The 24,623-nt window shown below is 36.4% G+C and overlaps 1 protein-coding gene across 1 annotated transcript; it reads right to left on the reverse strand.

The window, feature by feature from the left end:
* Window positions 1–1,433: 1,433 nt before the first annotated feature.
* On the reverse strand, window positions 1,434–22,250 carry LOC103251173 (pecanex homolog 4; the record flags this gene model as incomplete). Its single annotated transcript, XM_008049771.1, has 3 exons — window positions 1,434–2,263; window positions 20,643–20,829; window positions 21,211–22,250. Coding segments are annotated over 3 exons (1,479 nt in total), but the record flags the coding sequence as incomplete, so codon positions are not given.
* Window positions 22,251–24,623: the final 2,373 nt, after the last annotated feature.

Raw genomic sequence — 24,623 nt, forward strand, 5'->3', positions numbered from 1 at the left:
AAAGACACAAAAAAATTAATTTAGAGTGATCAAATGTGACAGGTGCTACTTAAGGGACAAGTAAGATAAGGACATAAAAGTGACCAGCCTGTTTGACAATATGAAGGTCAACAGTGATCTTAATAAAAACTTTTATTTGGGGGAGCAGTAGAGATAAAATCCAGATTGGAATGGTATGACAAGTAAACAAAAGAGGAAACATGGCCATAAATAAAACAGAGGTATTGGAGCAGTTTAAAAAAGATACAAGGACAGGGAAGGCAAGGCTTAGCATTATTCTTATAGTGAAAATCTCTAAACAACTTAAAATTCCCATTATTTGGGGGATAACAGTCAAATAAATTATATCTATCAATGGAATGTTATACAGTGATTAAAACTGATAATTAGAAAGTATTCTTAATGAGAAAATTTTCCTAAAAGACAAAAATATATATATAAAATTTTCTGGCCAGAAAAATTTCTATTATGTAAAATAATTTATAAACCTGAGACCTGAACTTAGAGTAATACAAAATCCTATCTTCTAGGCTGGGCACGGTGGCTCACACCTGTAATCTCAGTATCTTGGGAGGCTAAGATGGGAGGATTGCTTGAGCCCATGAATTTGAGACTAGCCTGGGAAACAGAGCAAGACGTCATCTCTACAAAACAAAACAAAACAAAACAAAACAAAACAAAACAGCTGAACTCAGAAGGCTGAAGCAGAAAGATTTTCTTAGCTCAGAATGTTGGAGCTGTGGTGAGCCATGACTGTGCCACCGCACTACTGCCTGGAAGACAGCATGCGGCCCCAACTCAAAAAAAGAAGGAAAAAAAAAAAAACCCTTATCTTCTTAATAACTATACTATATTGCCTCCAAAAATAGGTTAACATACAATCTCATGAATTCATTAACTGAAAAAAATTTAAAAATTTTACATTGTGTGAACTGGGCCATATACTAAATAAATTTAATAATAATATTAAAAGCCTGTTGGCACATTTCAAATAATTTTAATTTCTAAAGAGAATGCATTACTATATTTCCAATCTAGTGGGCTCCCATAGATTTAGTTGAAAATTAAGTAAGGAATAGAGAAAATTCATCTCTCAACAGATGTACATTCATTGTTTGCCCCCCTTATATGTACCTGTAAAAAGTTCCTAAGCAGGAAGATAATGAAAATAGAATTCTGATCACATTATAAAAATTTTCCTCCCATTTCCTTATGATTTTAGTTCACATACCTTAAGATACTAGTAGTTGGTAGTTGGGTAAATAATTCTTCAAAACAGTAAATTCAGTTGAGAGAAATGTATAACAAGTCAGATCTATGGAATGGCCTCTAGTGATCATAATTACAGATTATCCTGTGATTTCATATAATGAATGGGTGAACCCTGTTCTTTTCACATATATCAAAAGGATATTTGAAAAGGAAGAAAAATATTTTATTGGGAAATATTTTATTAAAATTTTTAAGGTCTCTGAATTGAAATATATGAAAAGGAAATACATTATATAAAAACATTCAGACCATGTTACATGTTAAAATAAAATAACACATTTGAAAATATTGTAAAAATTACATTTCAAATAAATATATATACATTATGTTAACCTTGAATACAATCTATTATCACTGCCTACAAACACTGATATGTATATCTTTTCAGTACTTAAAAAATTACATAGTTGTTGACTTTTGTAAGGCAACTCACCCATCACACATTTAAGAAAGCATTATAAAACCACTATCTAATTTTATACAAATGTTTTATCATTTACCAAACCCTACTACAATCCATAGGACACAAACAGTTCTAACTCATGCTAGACATAAAAATGTTGCTGCTGTTTCTGAAACCTTAAGATGGCTAAGAGAATCAACTATATGGACCTTAGCTTTGCTCAGGCATCTGAATAGGGTGGGAGAAGTTCAGTGAAGTTATAAGAATCATATTGTTACTTTTTTAGGATGAAAATATAACACTTTGTTTGATGACACTACAAGTCAAAAATGGGCTCTAATAAAAATGTACATGGATAGGTTTTGAAGAATAAATCGGATATCCCAGGGGAGGATCTGCTGCTTGTACTGTAAGGTTTCTTAAAAGTAGTGGATGAGCCTGTATACTATATCGTTCCTCATCATCATTTGTGGCATAAAGCAATTCCCACGAAAGATTGGCCCACTGACCTCTAACAGCTTCAGCATTTAACTTCCCAACTTGGATCAGTAATTCTTGAAGGCTAAGTACTCTTCCAGTGTAAACTCCCTTTAAAGTACAAAAGGAGGGAAGGAAGAGAAAAAAGAAGAGATTACATTCAGATTTTTATATTTTATTTATAAACTTAAAGAAAAATGCCATTGCAGTTAAGTAAAGTTTCTCCCAAGATCAAAAAACAGAAAGTAGTGTTTTAAAATGTACATATGAGTAGCTTGCACCTCTTTGAGTAAGTAAGGGAAGAAAAATTCTGTGGCATCTCATTTAATCTCACTTAATCTTGAGGAAAATGTCTATACAGGTCCTTTGTCCATTTTAAAATTGTGTTGTCTTTTTATGACAGAATTGAAAGAGTTTTTTTATATATTCTAGTAGCAAGTCCCTCATCAGATATGTGCAAATATTTTTCCCATTCTTATTTTGCTTTTGATAATGTCATATTTATCAATTTTTCTTTTGTTTCTCATGTTTTTATTGCCAAGTTCAAGATCATGAAGTTTATCTTTATGTTCTCCTCTAAGATTTTTATGGCTCATCCACTTAGGACTTTGATGTATTTTTATTTTTTATTTTTATTTTTTGCCATCATAACAATTTATTGTGTGAACAACAATCATTAATGTCTTATAAACAATCCTGTTTATTAAAGCATATTAAATTTACATAACCTAAATAAACATTCCAAATTTCACTGTATATTCATGACCAAAAACAGATTATAAACATTCAAGAAGCATTTGTTCTTCTAGACTGATATATGTAAGAACAGCTTTCTTCAGTTTTCAAAACTCTAAGTATTTACTAAATAAAAAATACAACATATACCTTTTAAGAGAGCAATTATCTTTTGTCTGATGCCTAGGAAAATACCTCTATGTATACTATATCAACTTGTATTTTTAGTTTTAAAACTACATTGTAAAGGTCTGTCATGGGTTGAAAAGCATCTCTTCAAAGAAGATATATGCCATTTCTAATCCATGGTACCTGTGGATGTGACCTTATTTGGAACAGATAGTTTGCAGATGTAATTATGTTAAGGATCTTGAGATGAGATCATCCTGGATTTACAAGGGCCATAAAGCCAATGACTGGTATTCTTAAAAAAAAAGGAGTTTTTCCTGTTGGTGGATTGAAATGTTTACAATTATGTAGTGACCTTCCATATCTTTTTAAATTTTTGATACCTTAAAGGGTATTTTGTCTGATAATAAGATCACAACTCCAGCTTTCTTTTGTGTTCCATTGGCCTGAAAATTTGTTTTCCATACTCTTACTTTGAGTATGTGAGTGTCCTTTCTGGTAAGATGAGTCTCTTGGAGACAACACATTGTTGCATCATGATATTTTATCCAATTTGCCATTCTGTATGTGGTGCATTTAGTCTATTTACATTCAGACTAATTATTTAGATGTGAGAGTATACCCCTGTCATGAGGTTCTCATAGAGTTTATTGTTGCTGCTGTTTGTTTATTTTTTGTCTTTCTTTTAATTTTTGATATATGTGTGTTTTCAATCTTTTTCCTGCATTCTTGGGAAGGGTGTTGTCATTCTTTTTTTTCTTCTGTGTTTAATACTTTCTTAAGTGTTTCTTGTAGAGCTGGTCTGGAGGTGGCATAAACTCTTAGGGACTGAATGTCTAGGCTTTTAATTCTCCACAGTCTAGGAAAAAATATTTGCCAACTGTATGCCTGACAAAAGCCTAACATCTAAGGTCTGCAAAGAACTCAAACATGCCAAAAATAAAGAAAAAAACAGCCCCATTACAAAGTGGGCAAAAGATATGAATGGACACTTCTCAAAAGAAGACGTACAAGCAGCCAACAGGCACATGAAAAAATGCTCAGCCTCACTAGTCATCAAAGAAATGCAAATTAAAACCACACTGAATACTACCTAACTCCAGACAGGATGGCCATCATCAATAACTCAAAAAACAACAGATGCTGAAGAGGACGTGGGGAAAAGGGAACACTTCTACACTGTTGGTGGGAGTGTAAACTAGTACCACCTCTGTGGCAAACAGTTTGATGATTCCTAAAAGATCTAAAAATCGACCTTCCATATGATCCCACAATTTGCCTACTGGGAATATACCCGGAGGAACTCAAATAACTATGAAAAAGATACCTGCACATACATGTTTATTGCAGCATTATTTATGATAGCAAAAACATGGAACCAACTTTGCTGCCCATGGAAAGAGGACTGGATTTTTTAAATGTGGTACATATACACAAGGGAATATTACACGGCCATAAATAAGGACAAAATTATGAACTCTGCAGCAACTTGGATGGACTTAGAGTCTATAATACTGAATGATCTATTAGAGAAACAAAGAACTGAGTACCACATGTTCTCACTCATAAGCAGACCTTGAACAATTATCATAGTACTATAAGAAAGGGATTGGCAAAAGTTGGAAACTGCCAGGGGAAGGGAGTGTGGGATTGGCAGCAGTGGGAAACTGCCAGGGGAGGGAGGGGGCACACCTCATCAACAAGAGTAGCTGCATACTGAACATTTGTATACCTAACCCTAAATTGTACCCCACATCTTCGAAAATTAAAAAGAAAAAAAAGGAGTCAGAGAAATGACTCAAGAGGATATAGAAAGAAGGCTATGTAAAGATGCAGACAGAGATTGGAGTTATGAAGCCACAGAGTTCCTTAAAGTTCCATATAAATTTTAGAAAATTAGCTTTCCACAAAGAAGCCAGCCACGATACTGAAAGATACTGTGTTGAATCTGTAGATCAATTCGAAGAGTATTACCATATTAATAATATTATTTTGATCTATGAACATGGGACATTTTTTCATTCATTTAGATTTTCAATTTCTTCTTTTAACAATGTTTTATAGAGTATAGGCTTTATGCTTCTCTTGTTAAATTTCTCTAAGTTTTTTTTTAATGCTACTGTAAGTAGGATTTTCTTAATTTCAGTTTTGGTTTGTTCATTGCTAGCCTATATAAATTTAACTTTTATTTCACTTTATTATTTATTTTATTTTAGACATGGGATACAAGTAAGGATTAGTTACACAAGTAGGCTGTGTGTAGGTGAAGTTTGGGCCTCCAACTGATCTTCACTTCCCCTGGTTTAGGATCTGGTATCTTTTGTGTTGTTACGTGCCTTCCCCTTCCATCTTCTTCTGGCAGTGTCTGGTGACTGCCCATCCCTCCCTTGTGCTAATGTGATTAATGTTCAGGTCCCACTTATGAGTGAGAACATGCAGTATTCAGTTCTTTGTTTTTGTGATAGATTACTAAGTATGATGGTCTCAAACTCCATCCAATTTGCTGTGAAGTCCATTATTCTGTTCTTCATTATGACTGCATAATACTCCATTGTATATATTTACCACATTTTCTTTATCCAGTCTACTATACCAGTAAGGTTGGTTGCTATTGTGATTAGTGCAGCTATAAGCATGCATATGTAGGTAGTCTTTTTGGTAGAATGATATATGTTCCTCTGGGTATATTCCCAAGAGAGGTATTGCTGGATCATATGGAAGGTCAATTTTTAGTTCTTTTAGGAAATGTCACACTGCTTTCCAAAGAGGCTGAACTAACTTGCACTCCCACCAACAGTGTAGAAGTATTCCTTTTTCTTCACACCTATGCCACATTTTTATTTATTTATTTATTTATTTATTAATGATGGCTATACTTACTGGAGTTAGGTGTTATCTCATTGTGGATTTGATTTGCATTTATCCGATGATTAGTGAGGCTGAACATTTTTTCATGTATCTGTTGAATGCTTGTATATCTTCTTTTGAAAAGTGTCTATTCATGTCCTTTGCCCACTTTTTAATAAGATTTTTTTTTTTTCCTTTCAGCTCATTTGAGTTCCTTGTAGATTCTGGATGTTGGGCCCTTGTCAGATACATAATTAGCAAATATTTTTTCCCATTCTGTGGGTTGTCTTCTTGCTCTCTTGATGGTTTCTTTTGCTGTGCAAAAACTTTTCAGTTTGATGAGGTCCCGCTTGTCTATCTGAACTTTAATGGCACTTGCTTTTGGGGATTTGGTCAAGAATTGGTTACCTAATTCGATGTGCATGAGAGTGTTTCCTATGTTTTTTCCAGGATTCTTAGAGTTTGATCCATTTAGAGTTGATTTTTATATGGTGATAGGTAGGATCCAGTTTCATTCTTCTGCATGTGGTCAGCCAGTTTTCTCAGCACCATTTGCTAAATATGGTCTCCTTTCCCCAATGGTTGTTATTAGTGGCTTTATTAAAGATGAGTTGGTTTAGAGATTGACTTTTGGTTTCTGGAATCTCTGTCCTGTTCCATTGGTCTGTGTGCCTATTTTTGTACCAATACTAGGCTATTTTGGTTATTGTAGCCTTGTAGTAAAGTGTAAAGTCTGGAAGTGTGATACCTCCTGCTTTGTTCATTTTGCTGAGGATTATTTTGGCTATTTGTACTCTTTTTAGTTTCCATATGAATTTCTGTATTGTCATTTCTGGGTCTGAGAAAGATGTTGTTAGTAATTTAATGGGTATTGCACTGAATCTGTAGACTGCCTCAAATATCTTGACAATATTGATTCTTCCAATCTATGAGCATGGAATGTTTTTCCGTTTGTGCTGTACTTGATTTCTCTGAGCAGCATTGTGTAGTTCTCATTGTAAATGTCTTTCACTTCTCTGGTTAGGTGGATGTCAAGGTATTTAATTTTTTTGTGTATGGCTATTGTGAATAAAATTGCACCTTTTATTTGGCACTCTGCTTGTTGCTGGTGTATAGAAATGCAACTGTATTTTGCACATTAATTTTGTACCCTGAGACTTTACCAAAGTTGATTATCTGTGCAAGGAGGCTTTTGACAGACTTCCTAGGGTTTTCAATATATAGAATCATATTGTCCACAAAGAAGGATAAGCTTGACCTCCTCTTTTCCTATTTGGATACCCCTAATTTCCTTCCCTCACCTGATTGCTCTGGCCAGGACTTCCAACACTATGTTGAGCAGGAGGGGTGAAAGTGGGCATCCTTGTCTAGTTCCCATTCTCAGGGAGAATGCGTCCAGTTTCCGCCCATTGAGCAAAATGTTGGCTGTGGGTTTATCATGGATGACTCTTACTGTTTGGAGGAATGCTCCTTCTATGACTAGGTGCTCAAGAGTTTTTATCATGAAGGGATGCTGGATTTTGTCAAATGCTTTTTCTGCATCTAATGATATAATCATGTGGTTCTTGGTTTTGTATCTGTTGATGTGCTGAATTACATTTATAGTCTTGCAAATGTTGAATCAGCCCTGCATCCCAGGAATGAAGTCTACTTGGTCATGATGAATTATCCTTGAGATATGTTGTTGGATCTGATTTGCTAAAATCTTCTTTAGAATTTTTGCATCTAAGTTCATCAAAGAGATTGGCCTATAATTCTCTTTCCTTGTTGGGCCTTTGCCAGGTTTGTGCATCAGTAAAATGAATTGGCTTCATAAAATGAGTTGGGGAGCATTCCAACTGTCTCAATTGCCTGGAATACTTTCAGGAAGATTGGTATCAGCTCCTCCTTCTATGTCTCATAGAATTCATCTGGTCTGGGGCTTTTTTCTGGCAGTGAGATTTCTTATCACTGAGTCATTTCCTGAATTGTGATTGTCTATTTAGAGTTTCAATTTCTTATTTCAACCTTGGGAGGTTGTGTGATGTCAGAACGTACTCTATTTCCTTTAGGTTTTCTAGTTTATTTTCAATACAGATTTTTATAGTAATCTCTGATAATCTTTTGAATTTCTTCAGGGTTAGTTGTGACTTCACCTTTTGTGTTTCTAATTGTGTTTATCTGGGCTTTCTGGGCTTTCTCTCTCTCTCTCTCTTTTTTTTTTTTTTAGCCAATCTGGCCAGCAAACTGTCAATCTTATTTATTCTTTCAAAGAACCAGCTTTTTGTCTTGTTGATCCTTTCTGTGATATTTTGGTCTCTATATATCCTCTAACTCTGATTTTATCTTGGTAATCTGAATTCTTTTGCTGAGGTTAGGATTTAGGTAACTTTGCCTTTCCTGCTCCTTTAGGTGTGATTTTTCTGTTTTCTTGATTTGTGCATGCAATGTTATGAAGTTTCCTCTTAACACTGTTTTCATGGCACCCCAAAGGTTCTAATAAGATGTGTCTTTTTTTTTTCATTTGTTTTTGGGAATATTTTTATTTCTGTCTTGATTTCCATATTGACCCAGAAGTCATTCAACAGCAATGCTGTTTAGAGTCCATGTCTTTGGGTGTTTCGGAGGGATCCTGTTAGTGTCAACATTTATTTTTATTTCCACTATGATCTGAGAAGATGCATGGTATTATTTTGATCTTTTGAAATTTGCTCATGTTTGATTTATGCCCGAAAATGTGATTGATTTGGAGAATGTTCCAAGTGCTGATGACTAGAAAGTATACTCTGTATTTGTTGGGTGAAGCATTCTGTAGATGTCAATTAAGTTCATTTGATTGAGTGTTGAGTTGAGGTTCTGGATCACTTTGTTGGTTTTTTGCCTCAGTGAACTATCTAAAGCTTTTAGTGGTGTATTTAGGTCTCCTACTACGATTTTGTGAGAGTCAATGTCCTCTTTTAGTTTGCTTAGTAGTTGTCTTATAAACCCTGGTGCACCCATGTTGGGTACATATATGTTTAGGATAGATAATTTCTTGCTGGTGGATTGAGTCTTTTATCATAAAATATGCCTTTTAATCTCTAGCAACAATTTTTTCTTTTAAAGTCTATTTTTTTCTGTTATTAGTATAGATATTATGGCTTTTTTGTGGCTGCTGTTTGCATGATATATCTTTTTCTGTCTTTCTACTTTTAAGTTATTTATGTCTTTGAATCTAAAATGTGTTTATGTAGATAGCATATACTTGGATCTTGATTTCTTTTTTAATCCAGTCTGACAACCTCTGCCTTTCATTTGGATAACATTCCCATTTAATGATATTATTAAAATAGTTGGATTTTGTCAGTCACTTCTTTTTTTGTTTTCTATGTCTCTTATGTCTTTTTTATTTCTTTACTCTTCCTTTACTACTTTCCTTTCGTGAAGTGAATATTTTAAAACAGAATTTTTATTTCTTTAATGATTTTTTTCACTTTTTTCCCAGCTATTTCCTCATTGGTTGCCTAAAGCTTACTATCACTGTCTTATCAGAGTTAGCTCTAGATTTTTAAGAATTCTGGTGAGACATACAAATGTTACACTTTGAATTATTGTAATACACATTACATTATAAGTATAAACTCAGTAATATACTTTATAATAATTATTTATATAATTGTATGTCTTTTTTTTTTTTTTTTTTTTTTTTTTGAGTTGGAGTCTCACTGTGTCGCCCAGACTGGAGTGCAGTGGCCACTCCCGGCCACCGCAGCCTCAACCTGCTGGGTTCCGGCAATCCTTCCACCTCAGCCTTCTGAGTAGCCAGAATTACAGGCATGCGCTGCCACGCCCGGCTGACTTTTTTATTTATTGTAGAGATGAGGTCTCACTGCCCAGGCGGGTCTCGAACCCGCGGGCTCAGGCAATCCACTCACCTCAGCCTCCCAAAGGCGCGGGATTACAGGCTGAGCCACCGAGCCCGGCTAATTGTATGTCTTTTAAAGAAGCTGAGAGAAAAGGGAACAAGTATACATTTATTGTTTTTGTTATATTAACTATTTATTTATTTAATTTTTTAAGAGACAGGGTCTTGATTTGTCAGGCTGGAGTACAATGATGCAACAATAGTTCACTGTAGCCTTAAGGTCCTGAGCTCAAGCAAATCAACCTGCCTCAGCCTCCTGAGTAGCTAGGACTACAGTTGCATGCCAGCACACCCAGCTAATTTTTATTTTCTGTAGAGACAGGGTCTCACTGTGTTGCTCCGGCTGATCCTGAACTCCTAGGCTCAAGCTATCTTCCCACCTCAGCCTCCCAAAGCACTGGGTGTGAGCCACTGTGCCTGCCTAGCCTCGATATATTAACTTTGTATTTACAACTCCTGGTTCTCTTCATTTATTCATGTAGATTCAAGTTATCATCTAGAGTCATTTTCTTTGCCTGTTACAGCTTTGCCCCCATTGGGTTCCTTTGTGCAATTATTGGCAAATATATTACATTTCTATGTTGTAGGTCGTGTGTGTGTATGTGTGTGTGTGTGTGTGTGTGTGTGTGTGTGTGTGTGTGTGTATAATTTTTAAAATTTCAACAGTTTTAGAGGGTACAAATAGTTTTTTTTTTTTACATGGTTCCATTGTATAGTAGTGAAGAAGTCTGGGCTTTAAGTGTACCCAACCACTCCCACCTGTGCACATAGCACCCAAGAGATGATTTTTCATACCTCCACCTATTCCCCGCTCCCACTTCTGAGTTTCCAATGTTCATTATCTCATCCTCTATGCTTTTGCAGATCCTTAGTTTAGCTCCCACTTATAAGTAAAAACATGTGGTATTTGGTTTTCTGATCCTGTGTCAGATCACTTAGGATGATGTTCTCCAATTCCATCCAAGTTGCTATAAAAGACATTATTTCATTCTTATTGATGGCTGAATAGTATTTCACAGTGTATATATACACACCACATGTTCCTTATTCACTGATTGGGTAATGGGCATATAGGTTGATTCCACATCTTTGCAATGATGAATTGTGCTGTGATAAACATGCAAGTGAAGGTGTCTTTTTATTTAATGATCTGTTCCTTTGGGTTGATACCTAGTAGTGGTATTGCTGGATCAAATGGTAGATCTACTTTTAGTTCTTTGGAAAATCTCCATACTGATTTCCATAGAGGTTATACTAATTTTGACTCCTGACAACCGTGAATTACTGTTCCTTTTCACTGCATTCTCACCAGCACCTATTGTTTTTTAATGTTTTAAATAATGGTCATTCTGACTGGTGTATGGTAGAATATCATTGTGGTTTTAATTTGAATTTTTCTTACAATTAGTAATGTTGAACATTTTTTCACGTTTGTTGGCCTTTTTTATTTTTTTTGAGTTGGAGTCTCACTCCATTGTCCAGGCTGGAGTACAGTGGCACACTCACAGCCACCCCAGCATCAACCTGCTGGACTCAGGCAATCCTTCTGTTGGCCACTTTTGTATCTTCTTTTGAGAGATGTCTGTTCATGTTGTATATCCACTTTTTAATGGAGTTACTTGCTTTTTTTATTGCTGATTTATTTGAGTTCTTTGTAAATTCTATATATTAGTCCTTTGTCAGATGTATAGTTTGGGAGTATCTTCTCCCATTCTGTAGGCTATCTATTTGCTCTGTTGATATCTTTTACTTTGTAAAAGATTTTTAGTTTAATTAAGTCCCATTTATTTATTTTTCTTTTTGTTGCATTTGTTTTGGGGGTTTTAGCCATAAATTCTTTGCCTAGGCCAATGTCCAGAAGAGTATTTCCTACATTTTTTTCTAGGATTTTTATGGTTTTAGACAGGGATCAAGTTTCATATTTCCACATATAGCTATTCAATTTTCCCAGGACCATTTGTTGAATATGGTACCCTTTCCCTAGTGTATGCTTTTGTCAAAGATCTGTTGGTAGTAGGTATTTGGGTTTATTTCTAGATTCTCTTTTCTGTTCCCCTGGTCCATATTTCTGCTCTTGTACCAGTACCATGCTGTTTTGATTACTACAGCCTTGTAGTATAATTTGAAGTCAGGTAATGAGATGCCTACAGGCTTTGTTCTTATTATTTAGGATTGCTTTGGTTATTCTGTCTCTTTTTTGGTTCCATATGAATTTTGACATTATTTTTCCTAATTCTGTGAAAAGTGATGTTGGTAGTTTCATAGGGATTGCACTGAACCTGTAGATTACTTTGGGTAAAATGGTCATTTTAACCATGTTGATTCTTCTAATCCATGAGCATCTGTTGGCATCTCCTACAGTATCTTTCATCAGTGTTTTGTAGTTTTACTTGCAGCGATCTCTCACCTCCTTGGTTAAATATATTCTTAGATAGTTTAGATTTTTGGCTGCTATTGTAAATGGAATCAAGTTCTTGATTTGATTCTCAGCTTGGTTGCTGTTGGTGTATGAGGTGGTGGGGAGGCTCCAAAACCAGTTTTCTTTTGGAGGGTAAGCTCCTGGTAGCACAGGCTTCCCCTGCTAGGTAGGTGTTCTAGGAACCCATCAGCATCAGTGTACCAGCTAGTGTTGTTGTGAGAGTCTGTGTTGTAGAAGAAATATCCCAAATTGTGGCAAATGGGTGACTGTTTCTTCCATCATGACTTTGCACCTGCCTATACCACGCTGAGTGTTCAGCAGTTTTTGCCCCAAAATGGGATGACCCCCAATGCCCCACCTTCCCTAGTCACCCAATCTTGCCCCAAGTGACATTTTTTGGTTTTCCCCAGATAAAAAAAGGCCTCAAAGGAAATGTTTTGCCGATATGGAAGAGGTGAAACAAAAAATGATAGAAGCACTAAAACGCATCAAAATGGATGAGTTCAAAAACTGTTTTGAGCAGTGGAAAAAGTGTCTTGATAGGTGTATTGCATTAAATGGAGAGTACTTTGAAGGTGACTGAAGCTTAAACATGTAAGAATAAATACACAATTTTTTATAAATAAATTCTGAATCTTTTGAAGGGTTCCTCCTCAAATAGCAGTGCTGATTTGTCTGTGATTTTGTATCGTGAAACTTTACCAAATTTATTCATCAAATCCAGGAATTTTTAGAATTCTCTAAGTATAAGATCATATTGTTGACATACAGAGGTAGTTTAATTTCTCCTTTTCCAATATGGATACACTTTATTTCTTTCTCTTGCCTGATTGCTTTAGCTAGGGCTTCCAGTACTATGTTGAATAGATTGGTGAAAAGTATCCTTACTTTGTTCCACTTCTGAGGGGGAATGCATTAAACCGTTCTCTGTTCAGGATGACACTGGCTGTAGGTTTGTCTTATATGGCTTTATTATTCTGAGGAATGTTCCCTCTATGCCTCTTTTGCTGAGTGTTTTTATCATAAAGGGATGCTGGATCTTATCAAAAGCTTTTCTGCATCTATGGAAATATTTTTGTTTTTAATTTTGTTTATGTCATGTTTATGACTTGTGTCTGTTGAACCATCCTTTCATCTCTGGGATACAACTCATTTGATTGTGGTGAATTTTTTTTTTTTAATGTGTTACTGAATTCAGTTTGTTTACATTTTGTCAAAGATTTTCATGTCTATGTTCATAAGGAATATTGTATTGTAGCTTTCTTTTTTTGTTGTGTCTTTTCCTGGCTTTGGTATCAGGGTGATACTGGCTGCACAGAATGAGTTAGGGATAATTCCCTCCTCTTTAATCTTATGGAATAGCTTCAGTAAATCTGGGACCAGATCTTCTCTGAAAGTCTGGTAGAATTAAGCTGTGAGTCCATCAGGTCCTAGACTTTTATTTGTTGGGAGATTTTAATTACTGTTTCAATTTAATTCTTGCTATCTGTCTAATTCAGAATTTCTATTTCTTCCTGATTCAAGGATGGTGGGTTTTATGTCTCCAGGAAGTTATCTGTTTCTTCTAGATTGTCTAGTTTATGTAGAGGTGTCCATAATAGTCTTGGATTATCCTTTGAATTTGGCATATCAGATGTAATGCCTCCAATTTCATTTTTGACTGAGCTAATTTGAATCTTCTCTTTTCATTTCTTCATTAATCTAGTTAGTGGTCTATCATTTTTGTTTATTTTTTCAAAGAACCAACTTTTTGTTTCATTGATCCTTTGCTTTGTTCAATTTCATTTAGTTTTGCTCTGATTTTCACTGTTTCTTTTCTTCTGCTAGTTTTGGTTTTGGTGTGTTTGCTTTTTTCTAGTTCCTTTAGGTGTGATGTTGGGTTGTTGATATGCAGTTTTTCAGGTTTATTAATATAGGCCTTAAGTGCTATAAGTTTTCCTCTGAGCACAGCTTTGGCTGTGTGCCAGAAATTTTGATAATGTGTTTTATTGCTGTCATTCATTTTGAGGAATTTTAAAATTTCCATCTTGCCTTCATTTTTGACCAAGGATCATTCAGGAGTAGATTGTTTAACTCCATGTTTTTGTTTGGTTTCATGAGTTCTAGTTTTATACCACTGTGGTCTGAGAAAGTGCTTGATATAATTCAATTTTGTGAATTTATTGAGATGATCTGAAGTCTATCATATGGTCTATCTTGCAGAATGTTCCATGTGCTGAAGAGAAAATATATATTCTGTAGTTTCAGGGTGGAATGTTTTGTAGATGTCTATAGGTCCATTTGCTCTAGGGTCTAGTCTAACTTCAATGTTTCTTTGTTGACTTTCTGCCTTGATGATTTGCCTATTGCAGTCAGTGGAGTGTTGAAGTCTCCCACAATTATTGTATGTCTCTCTCTCTCTCTCTCTCTCTCTCTCTCTCTCTCTCTCTCTTTCTTTCTCTCTTTTAGGTCTAGTATACTTTGTTTTATAAAGTTGTAGGCTCTGTTGTTAGGTGCATATATATTTAAAATTGTTATGTCTTCTCATGGATTTGATCCCTTTATCATTATATATGACCATTTTTGTCTTTATTTACTGTTGTTAATTTAAAGTCTGTTTTATATGATTAGAGAATGGCTAATCTTGCTTGTTTTTGGTTTCCATTTGCATGAAATATTTTTTCCTACCACTTTACTTTGAGTCTACAGGAGTCTTTGTGTGTTAAGTGGGTCTCTTGAAGGTAGCAGATATTTCAATTTTTAAATAATTTATTCTGCCCATCTGTATTTTTTTTAGTGAGGCACTAAAAGCACTTATAAGACCATTTATGTTCAGGGTTAATAATGATATATAAGTACTATTCCATTCATTATGCTGGTTGTTGTCTGATTGCTTTATTTTTCTTTATTGTGTTGAAATTCCATAAGGTCTGTGAGCCTTATAATTTCCAGCATGTTTCTACTTGTGTATTTCCAACTTATGTTTCAGTATTTAGAACTCCTTTGAGTATTTCTTGTAAGGCTGGTCTAGTGGCCACAAATTCCCTCAATGTTTGCTTGTCTGAGAAAACTTCATTTCCCCTTTATTTATTAAATGTAGTTTGTGGGATGCAAAATCCTTGACTGCTAAGTCTTTTTGAGGAGGTTGAAGATGGAGCCTCTATCCCTTCTAGCTTCTTCTGAGAAGTCTGTTGTTAGTCTGATAGGTTTGCCTTTGTAAGTTATTTTATTTTGTCTTAATGCTCTTAAAATTCTTTCCTTCACATTATCTTTGCTTAACTGGATGATTTTATGTCTTGGAGATAGCCTTTTTGCAATGAATCTTCTGGGGGTTCTTTGGGCTTCTTTTATCTGGATGTTTAAATTTCTGGCAAGGCCAAAGAAGTTTTCCTTCATTATTCCCACAAATGGGTTTTACAGAACTCGTTATTTATGATTGGGTTAATTTGAAAGCTCTGTCTTTAATTTCTGATATCCTTTTTTCCACTTGTCCTAGTCTCCTGTTAAAATTTTACACTGCATTTTGTACTTCTCTAAATGATTCTTTCATTTCTAGTATTTCAGCATTTTTGTTTGTTTGTTTTTTTGGTAAAGGTGTCTATTTCTTTGAGAATTTTTCATTCATATCCTGAATAGTTTTAAATTTCTTTATGTTGGTTTTTTACTTTCTCCTGAATCTCATCGATCAATTTTAAAACAAATCTTTTGACTTCTACCTCTGGAATTTCAAAGATTTCATTTTGGTTAGGGTTCATTGCTAAAGAGTTAATGTGGTCTTTTGGAGGTGTTAGAGAACTCTGCTTTTTCATATTGTTAGAATTATTCTTCTGTTTCCTTCCCATTTGAGTAGACTATTTCTTCTTATTTGAGGTTGGCAGAGAGCCGACATAGGCACTACAGGGTTCCCTAGGTTATTTGTAGCCTTGGTGTAGTGAGTTTCTCAATTGCCAGCTGTGGCAATCCTGTGCTGGGTATCTACCCTGGTTCACAATGTCCTGAGAGGCTGGAGCCGCTTGGATAGTGGTGTTAGCTGGGGTCTGGGAACAGATTTTTCCCATAGCTGAGGTACCCTATCAGATGTGATAAGATGTACTGTTGACCTCTGGCCAGGAGGTGGCGCTTGCAGGAGAGAGCCAGCCTCCACAATGGCTGTGAGTTTTCTCCTTGGCTTATGTTGCTCCAAGAAAGTACCCACCCAACCTAGGTAGAGGGTGGGGCTCTGGAGATTACCCAAATTCTCTGTTTTGAGGCTTGGAAAAGAGTCCAGGGATGAGATGGTGCTCAAACACCCATCCTGTGTGTAAATTCTGGCTACCCCAGTGGGGATTGGGAGGGAGTCCCAGCCATTGGAGGTAATGCTGTTGTGCTTGGGGCTGGGGGGCGGGAGGACTTCACAGGAGTAGTTGAAAGGTTGCTATGGCAATGAGTCCTATTCAGCTCTCCTTCCTTTGCCTCAGTCTGCAGTCTGAATGTCAAAATGCAGCCAACCTCAGGGCCTCATGTGTTCCTCATGGCCTCAGGTGTTCCTCATGGCAGCCTGGGCCAGCCAGGAACTATCTGCTGTGTGGGGGTCTGCCCTTGGGGCCTGTCCCTTCCTAGGGCACTAGAAAGCAGCTGTCAGCAGGTTGAGGTCCTGGGATACAGTGGCTAGAGCTGCTCAGGGCTTTGTTTTCCCTGCACTACTCCACCTGGGTTTTGGCAGAGCATGGGTAAGACGGTTTTCCCTGAGGGACTGGAGTCCTTGGAGGTCCAAGGGGCTCTCTAAGTCTGTGGCAGGAGTACAGGATCCCTTAATTCCCCTCACTCACCTTCCCACTGTGTCTGGAGGCTGTTATGGTCTGTGCTGTGATCCAGATGAGAGTCTGCCTAGTTCTAGCCCAGGTCAATTGATTTTTCTCTTCTTTGCACTATGAGATTATTATTACTTGTTTGATGAGTTGTGGGGAATGCTGCTGCTGGTCCTATTCCACTCTGGGTGCTGAGGAAGCACTATCTTTGTTTACTCCATAGGAGAAACACACTCCTAGCTGTCTCTCATCGACGATCTTAATCTCTAATAACCTTGTATATACTAATACACATTGTTTTATACAACTGCTTTTCAAATCAGTAAAGAGAAGAAAGAAACAGGCATTTATATGTTTTTTATAATTACATAATTACCTTTACTGGTGCTCTTTGTTTTTGTGTATGGAACTGAATTATTGTCCAGGGTCAATTGCTTTCAACTGGAATAATTCCTTTCAGTATTTCTTATAAGGTGGTTCTAAAGCAACACATTCTCTATTTTTGTTTATTTGAGAATGTGTTTATTTCGCTTTAATTTTAAAAGATTGTTTTGCCAGATATAGGATTTTTGGTTAAAAGTTGTTTGTTTTTTTGAGCACTTTGAATCTGTCATTCCACAGTTCTGGCATCCATTTTTCTGATAACAAGTCAGCTGTAAATTTTATCAGAGTTTCCTTAAAATTTGCAAGTTAGTTTTGCTTGGTGCTTTCAAGAGTTTCTCCAGGTCTTTGGCTTTCAGCATTTTTTTACTATGATGCATTTGCTTGTGGGTTGCTTTGCATTTATCCTTAAAGTTCACTGAAATTCCTGGATGTGCAAGCTAATGTTTTACAATAAATCTGAGAAGTTTTTAACCTTTATTTCTTTAAATAATTTTTTTCTCCCTTTTCCTTTTGGTACTAAGAATTCTGGTGCAGTTAAGGGTATCCCACAGTTCTCTGAAATGTTCTTCCTTTATATTCTTTCTTTTTTCTCTTCTTTGGGTTATATAATCCTTACTGCTCTAGAATATTCAAATTCACTAATTCTTTTTTTGCCAGTTCAAATCTACTGTTGAGTTCCTCTAGTGAATCTTTTATTCTTTTTTTATAATTTGTCTCTGTTGACATTCTCTATTTGAGGTGAGCTTGTCATCATACCTTCTTTTATTTATAACTTTAATCATGGTTTTCTTCAGTTTTTATACAGGCTACTTGAAATCTCTGTTAAGTCTGATTTATGGTCCCTCTCATAGGCAATTTCTGTTGTCTGCTTCTTTTTCCTGGTGTATGGGTTAGACTTTCCTGTTTCTTTGAATGTCTCATAACTTTTTGTTTATAATTTGATATTTTAGATAACACTATAGAAACTTTGGGTACTAGTTCTTCTCATCCTCTACCCCAGGACTTATTATTATTATGTGCTTGTTTATGAGTGAGTAGCTGGCTTACTTTAGTGAATTCAATCCCTGTACGTCCCCTACTATCCCCTGCTCAGTTTGAAGTCTCAGATAATACTTCTCAGAGAGTGTTGCCCTATGAATTCCCACAGCAGTCTTGAGATGGCAGTGGCTTTGGCAGGACTATCTTGTCTGTTAAATGTTCACACCCAGCTGTTAAGCTCCACTAATTGCAAGTGGGTTATTCTATATTTTCAACAATGGCCTGGGGCATACATTGCTCTATAGCCCAATCCAATTAAATCTGGACTCCTTCATAGGAATAGTTTTTGATGTCAGTGTTTGAGATTTGTTCTGACCCCAGGAGGGCTCTTCTCTGCTGTTTCTTTCCCTGTTTCTGTTAGCATATTCACTTTATAGTTTAGCTTATAGCTCTAATGGAGCTAGCAATCTCCTGGTAATTACTTTTCAAGACAACCGCCACTGTTTTTTCTTTTTTCTTTTTTTGAGTCAGAGTCTCACTCTGTTGCCCAGGCTGGAATATAGTAGAATGATCACAGCCACTACAGCCTCAACCAGCTAGGCCCAAGCGATCCTTCTGTCTCAGCCTTCCAAGTAGCTGGGAATACAGGCACGTGCCACCACACCCAGCTAATTTTTTTTTTTTTTTTTTTTTTGTAGCAACGAAGTCTTGCCAAGTTGCCCAGGCTGGTTTTGAATTCTTGGGCTCAGGCAATCCTCTTGTCTCCACTTTCCTAAGTGCTAGAATTACAAGCACGAGACATCATGCACAGCACACACCTGGCTGGCCTCCACATTTTTCTTTTCCTTTTTTTTTCCTGGTAAGATTTGTTTCTCCCAGTGGGCAAAATCTCTGAGCCAAAGTTCTGGATCTGAAGGATGGAACACCATGCTTCTCTTTGAGTGGTACTTTGCTACAGGAGATAAACACTGGATGATGAGAAGGAGTAGCCTCAGGTCTTTCTAGCATGCCTCTCCTGGTATAGAATCTTATGAGTGAGCAAGAGTGATCAGGACCCCAGTATTCTCAACGGTACTATGCTCAAGCTAACATCTCCATGCCATGAGTGGCATTGCTCAGAAGAGAATTCTTACTTCTTCACCATACATGCCTGGAATCTATCCTCAGCAACAGGTAGCTGGGAGAGGATTAGAAATGCTGAACTCCTGCTCTTCCTGAGAAAACAGTCCTCCAACTTGGAGCTGAGTTTGAAAGAGAGCCCTATATATTTGGTTGCACCAGTCTGAGTGGAGTGTGCATGTTGCTGTTGTGGGAGACAGTGAGTACAGTCTCTCACTGTTATCACTGAGTTTTAGCAGATTTTCTTGAATAAATGTTTCTTTACTTGCTAGAAGGACCATTTTCAAAACTTTAAATTGTTATTTTTAAAAAAAGTAATTTTCATCAGCTTTGTTGGGGAGTGCATTTGCAGAGTTCTTCAAACTATAATACTAGACACACATGGAACCAACCCACAATAGGATCATACTGAATCTATTGTGCACACTCAATTAACACTGACATTTTAGATGCAATAAGAACAAGTACTAAATCTCAAAAAAGGCATCCCCTATTTGAAGTCTTTCTGGATTTTCACAGGTTAGATTTGCTTCAATAAAGATGTCAATAAAAGAAACACTTTGTCACAAATACTTTTTTTAGGAGTTAAATCCAAGTGATAACTCACATACTTAAACTCATATACTTAAAAATCCATTTAGTCAAATATGCTATAGCATATTACACATACTTGGCTATGTCATCGGTCAGTTATTGCACAATGACCACACAACACTTTTATTTGGCTCCTATTCAGTTGGCAAAAGTATATGGATTAGCTATTTATGACTATCTTAGTTATAAAGTCATGATTAAAAATGCCAGGCTGGGCATGGTGGCTCACGTCTATAATCTCAGCACTTTGTGAGGTCAAAGCGGGAGGATCACTTGTGCCCAGGAGTTCGAGACCAGCTTGGGCAACATAGTGAGACCTCATCTCTACAAAAATAAAAAATCTATCTGGACATGGTGGCACACACCTAAAGTCCCAGCTACTCAGAAAACTGAGGCAGGAAGACTGAGCCCAGGAGGCTGAGGCTGTGAAGAGCTGTGATTGTGCCACTGTAGTTTAGTCTGGGTGATAGAGTGAGACCCTGACTCAAAAAACAGAACAAAACAGATGCCTTAAAACTATAATTAATATATTATCACCTAGAATGTTACATCACCTATCACTTAGTTCAAATACTTTATAACTGATTTTCATTCACGGTTAATGTCTGAAAATGTTTAACAAAATTTTAACCTTACCATATTAGGATCAAACCCCAGAGAAAACAAGTATGGTTTTTCTTGTAAAATTGCTTCCTTCCACTTTTCATCAGATACTAAACCAATGTACCAGTCACTTTCATATTCTTCAAGGCAGTTAATCAGCCCTTTAAAGTCTTCTATTGGACCTAAACTTGCCTTATCAATCATTAGTTTCAGAGTATACCTAAAAAATGGAGAACCAAAGAATTTTAGAATACTTCTTATCAACTTTATAGATAAAATAGATTTTATTAAATCAATATTTTTAAGACACTGAACTGTATGAACTGAAATCATATATATTTCAGATAAAAAGCTGAGGGAGAAATGATGCAGCTAAAGTAAAGAAATCCAGTAAGCCATATGAGAATTAGGTTTTTCATATAAACAAAACCAAAGGAAGTACAAATTAAAGTGTACTCCTGATACAATCACAATATATACTATGCATTTTGTTTCATTTTGAAGTAACTAAAAAAATTTGAAATGTCTTCTTCTAGGTAATTTTAAAAAATCAGCATTTTTCTGCCAATGTCATAACGTGTATATAATAAAAATGAGTTACCTGAATGCTTTCAGTGCTAGTTGAAACAGTTCTGGTTTTTCTGTGAGCCAATTCAAGGCAACAGACCAAGGCAAAACACCGCTGTAAACTCTCAATATATGACCAGGAGTAGGAACCATATTGTCTACTCCAAATAAACTAAAATAACAAGTCATTACTATATGAACATAAATGTCTTTTAACACTTTGTCCTTTGCAATTTCTTCTAGTACACTTGAAGTCTTTTCCTCTGAATGAAAACATTCTAACTGCCTTAAAACAAATTGGTACCAGTCTTCTGGAAATAACGAGCTCATCTCCTTCATTTTGGAATTAGGCATACAGTTAGACCTCCACTCTTCAGGTAAGCTTACTAAGTGAGAATGTGAACAGCTGAACTCCATGAGAGGAATATATGTCATGTCTTCTTGTTTTCCTTTGTCAACAGCAGGGTATCCTAATATAACTGCTTTGTAAAGACTGTTTTCAGAAACTATGCTTGCAGAATTATCACCAATCTTCGGTGATTCCACTAGTCCTGGAATAGACAAATTTGTGCCTTGCAAATCTTTCCACTGATCATTTTCTTCTTTTGCTTTTTTGATAGTTGGCTCATCATCAAAAATATTATCATCAGACCAGTCATCAAAAGTTTCTGAATTTAAACTTTCTGTGTCTTCTGGGGATTTTGGATGTGGTGAAGTATTCAAAGCAGGCAGGATTAATAGAGGTGCTTTCCCTTTATTTTCAGTTTTGTGAACATTCTCCTGTGTGCCTGGCCTTTTGGAGCAGTACTGAACAAGTATCCACACAAGTATTTTGACAAGGTCACCTTTAAATTCTTTTAAGTTTTCATGAGAATCAATTATGCCAGATAGAATATTCCTGGCATCGGAATATAGTTTCACAGGCAAAACAGTACAAGGTGTCAAGACATTTCCAAAGTGTTCATTAAGGGAACATGCTTTTGTGTATTCTTCTTGCTCAAAAGCACCTTCAAAAACTTCATCAACCCTGCGAGCTTCTGCAGTATGACAGGATGTTTCTTGCAATTCTAACCCCTAAAGAAGAAATAAAAAGTACATGAGTTTATAATCATTTACTACACAGAGTATAGCAACAAGTCTTGTAAATGCTCATAGAGTCTCATCATAAAAATATGGAAAATAGCTGGGCTCGATGGCTTAGCCTATAATCCCTCATTTGGTGAGGCTGAGATTAGTGGATTGCCTGAGCCCGCAGGTTCGAGACCCGCCTGGGCAACTTGGCAAGACCTCATCTCTACAATAAATAAAAATTAGCTGGGCATGGTAGCATGCGCCTGTAGTTCCAGCTACTTGAAGGCTGAAGTGGAAGGATTGCCTGAGCCCAACAGGTTGAGGCTGCGGAGGCCGGCAGCAGCCACTGCACTCCAGTCTGGGTGACAGAGTGAGAATCAAATTCAAAAAAAAAAATGGAAAATGACAAAAAAAAATTTATTTAACTCAAGAGGTGCACCTTATCTTAAACGTTCTGGAACTTAACACATCTGATATTAGACAGAAAGATTAAAAATAATGCTACTATTATTTTTAAAAATTTTATAGAAATTCTACTGGAAATTGGGCAAATTTACTAAACGTAAATATCATTTTAAAGGACTATACCTGTAGTCAAGAGTGAACTACACCACACATTAAAATGTTTAAATTATAATTTTGGGGAGAAAAAAAGAAAAATTGGAATTATACAACATGTATAGTGGTTTTGTATCCTTTTCATACCACTATATGAGACTAAGGGCATTAATCTATTGAATTAATGTGCCATGATCTACCTAATGTATAGAAGTGCCAGAATTACTTACCATTCACCTGTTCTGACTTTTCTTTTTTTTGGAGTTGGAGTCTCATGCTGTTGCCCAGACTGGAGTGCAGTAACGTGCTTACAGCCACCCCAGCCTCGACCTGCTGGGCTCAGATAATCCTTCTACCTCAGCCTTCCAAGTAGCTGGAACTACAGGCATGTGCCACCGTGCCTGGCTAATATTTTGATTTATTGTAGAGATGAGGTCTTGCCAAGTTGCCCAGGTTGGTCTCAACCCGTGGGCTCAGGCAATCCTCTCACCTTGGCCTCCCAAAGTGCTGGGATTATAAGTGTGAGTCACTGTGCCTGGCCTTCAGTTTTTTTATGATAACATACTACAGGTTTATTTATTTGATTACTGTCTCCTTCACTTACAATATAAACTCAATAAAGCAGCCCTCCTTTTGTTGTCCCTATGTTCCCAGTGCCTAAACCAGTACCTGGGATATAGTGGGTATACAAGAAATATATGCTGAATGAATGAATATTATAAATATGCCCTTACATGATTTTATTTATTTATTTACTTTTATTTTTTAAATTTTAATCAATATTTTTTATTATGATGTACTGGGTACAGGTAAGGGTTAGGTATACAAATACGTTTCATTCAGGCACCCTGTTGATAAGACGTATTTCCCCATCCCCAGAAGATAATTGCTACCGTTGATCCCACCACCCTCCCCCCTCCCATAGTTTCCCACTACTGTCAGTCATTTTCTTATAGTATGACATTGGATGTTCAAGGTCCGTTATATGAGTGAGAACATGTAATACTCAGATCTTTGTTTCTGTGAGAGGTCACTCAGTATTATAGACTCTAGTTCCATCCAGGTTGCTATGAAATTCATGATTTTGTTCTTTCTTATGTCTGCATAGTATTCCATCGTGTATATGTACCACATTTATTAATCCAGTCCTCTTTTGATGGGCAGCATGGTTGGTTCCAGGATCTTGCTATTGTGAACAAGGCTGCGATAAACATACGTGTGTATCTTTTTTATAGAGTAATTTGAGTTCTTCAGGATATATTCCCAGTAGGGGCATTGCGGGGTCATATGGGAGGTTGATATTTAGAGCTTTTAGGAATCGCCACACTGCTTTCCACAGAGGTTGCACTAGTTTACACTCCCACCAACAGTGTAGAAGTGTTCCTTTTTCACCACACCCTCTCCAGCACCTGTTACTTTTTAAGTTGTTGATAATTGCCATTCTGACTGGAGTTAGGTGGTATCTCAGTATGGTTTTGATTTACATCTCCCTGATGATTAGTGAGGTTGAACATTTCTTCATGTGTCTGTTGGCTGCTCGGATGTCTTCCTTTGTGAAGTGTCTGTTCATATCTTTTGCCCATTTTATAATGGGTTGTTTGTTTTTTTCTTTTCAGCATGTTTGAGTTCCTTATAGATCCAAGATGTTAAGCCTTTGTCAGACATGGTGTTGGCAAATACTTTTTCCCAGTCTGTAGGCTGTCTCCCTGCTCTCTTGATAGTTTCTTTGGCTTTACAGAAGCTTGTCAGTTTAATAAGGTCCCACTTGTCTATCTTCTCTCTTATGACCTGTGGGTTTCAGGTTTTGTTCAGGAATTG

This window comes from Carlito syrichta, unplaced genomic scaffold, assembly GCF_000164805.1.
Source record: "Carlito syrichta isolate Samal-C Ts95f unplaced genomic scaffold, Tarsius_syrichta-2.0.1 Scaffold56614, whole genome shotgun sequence".
Classification (NCBI taxonomy): Eukaryota; Metazoa; Chordata; class Mammalia; order Primates; family Tarsiidae; genus Carlito; species Carlito syrichta.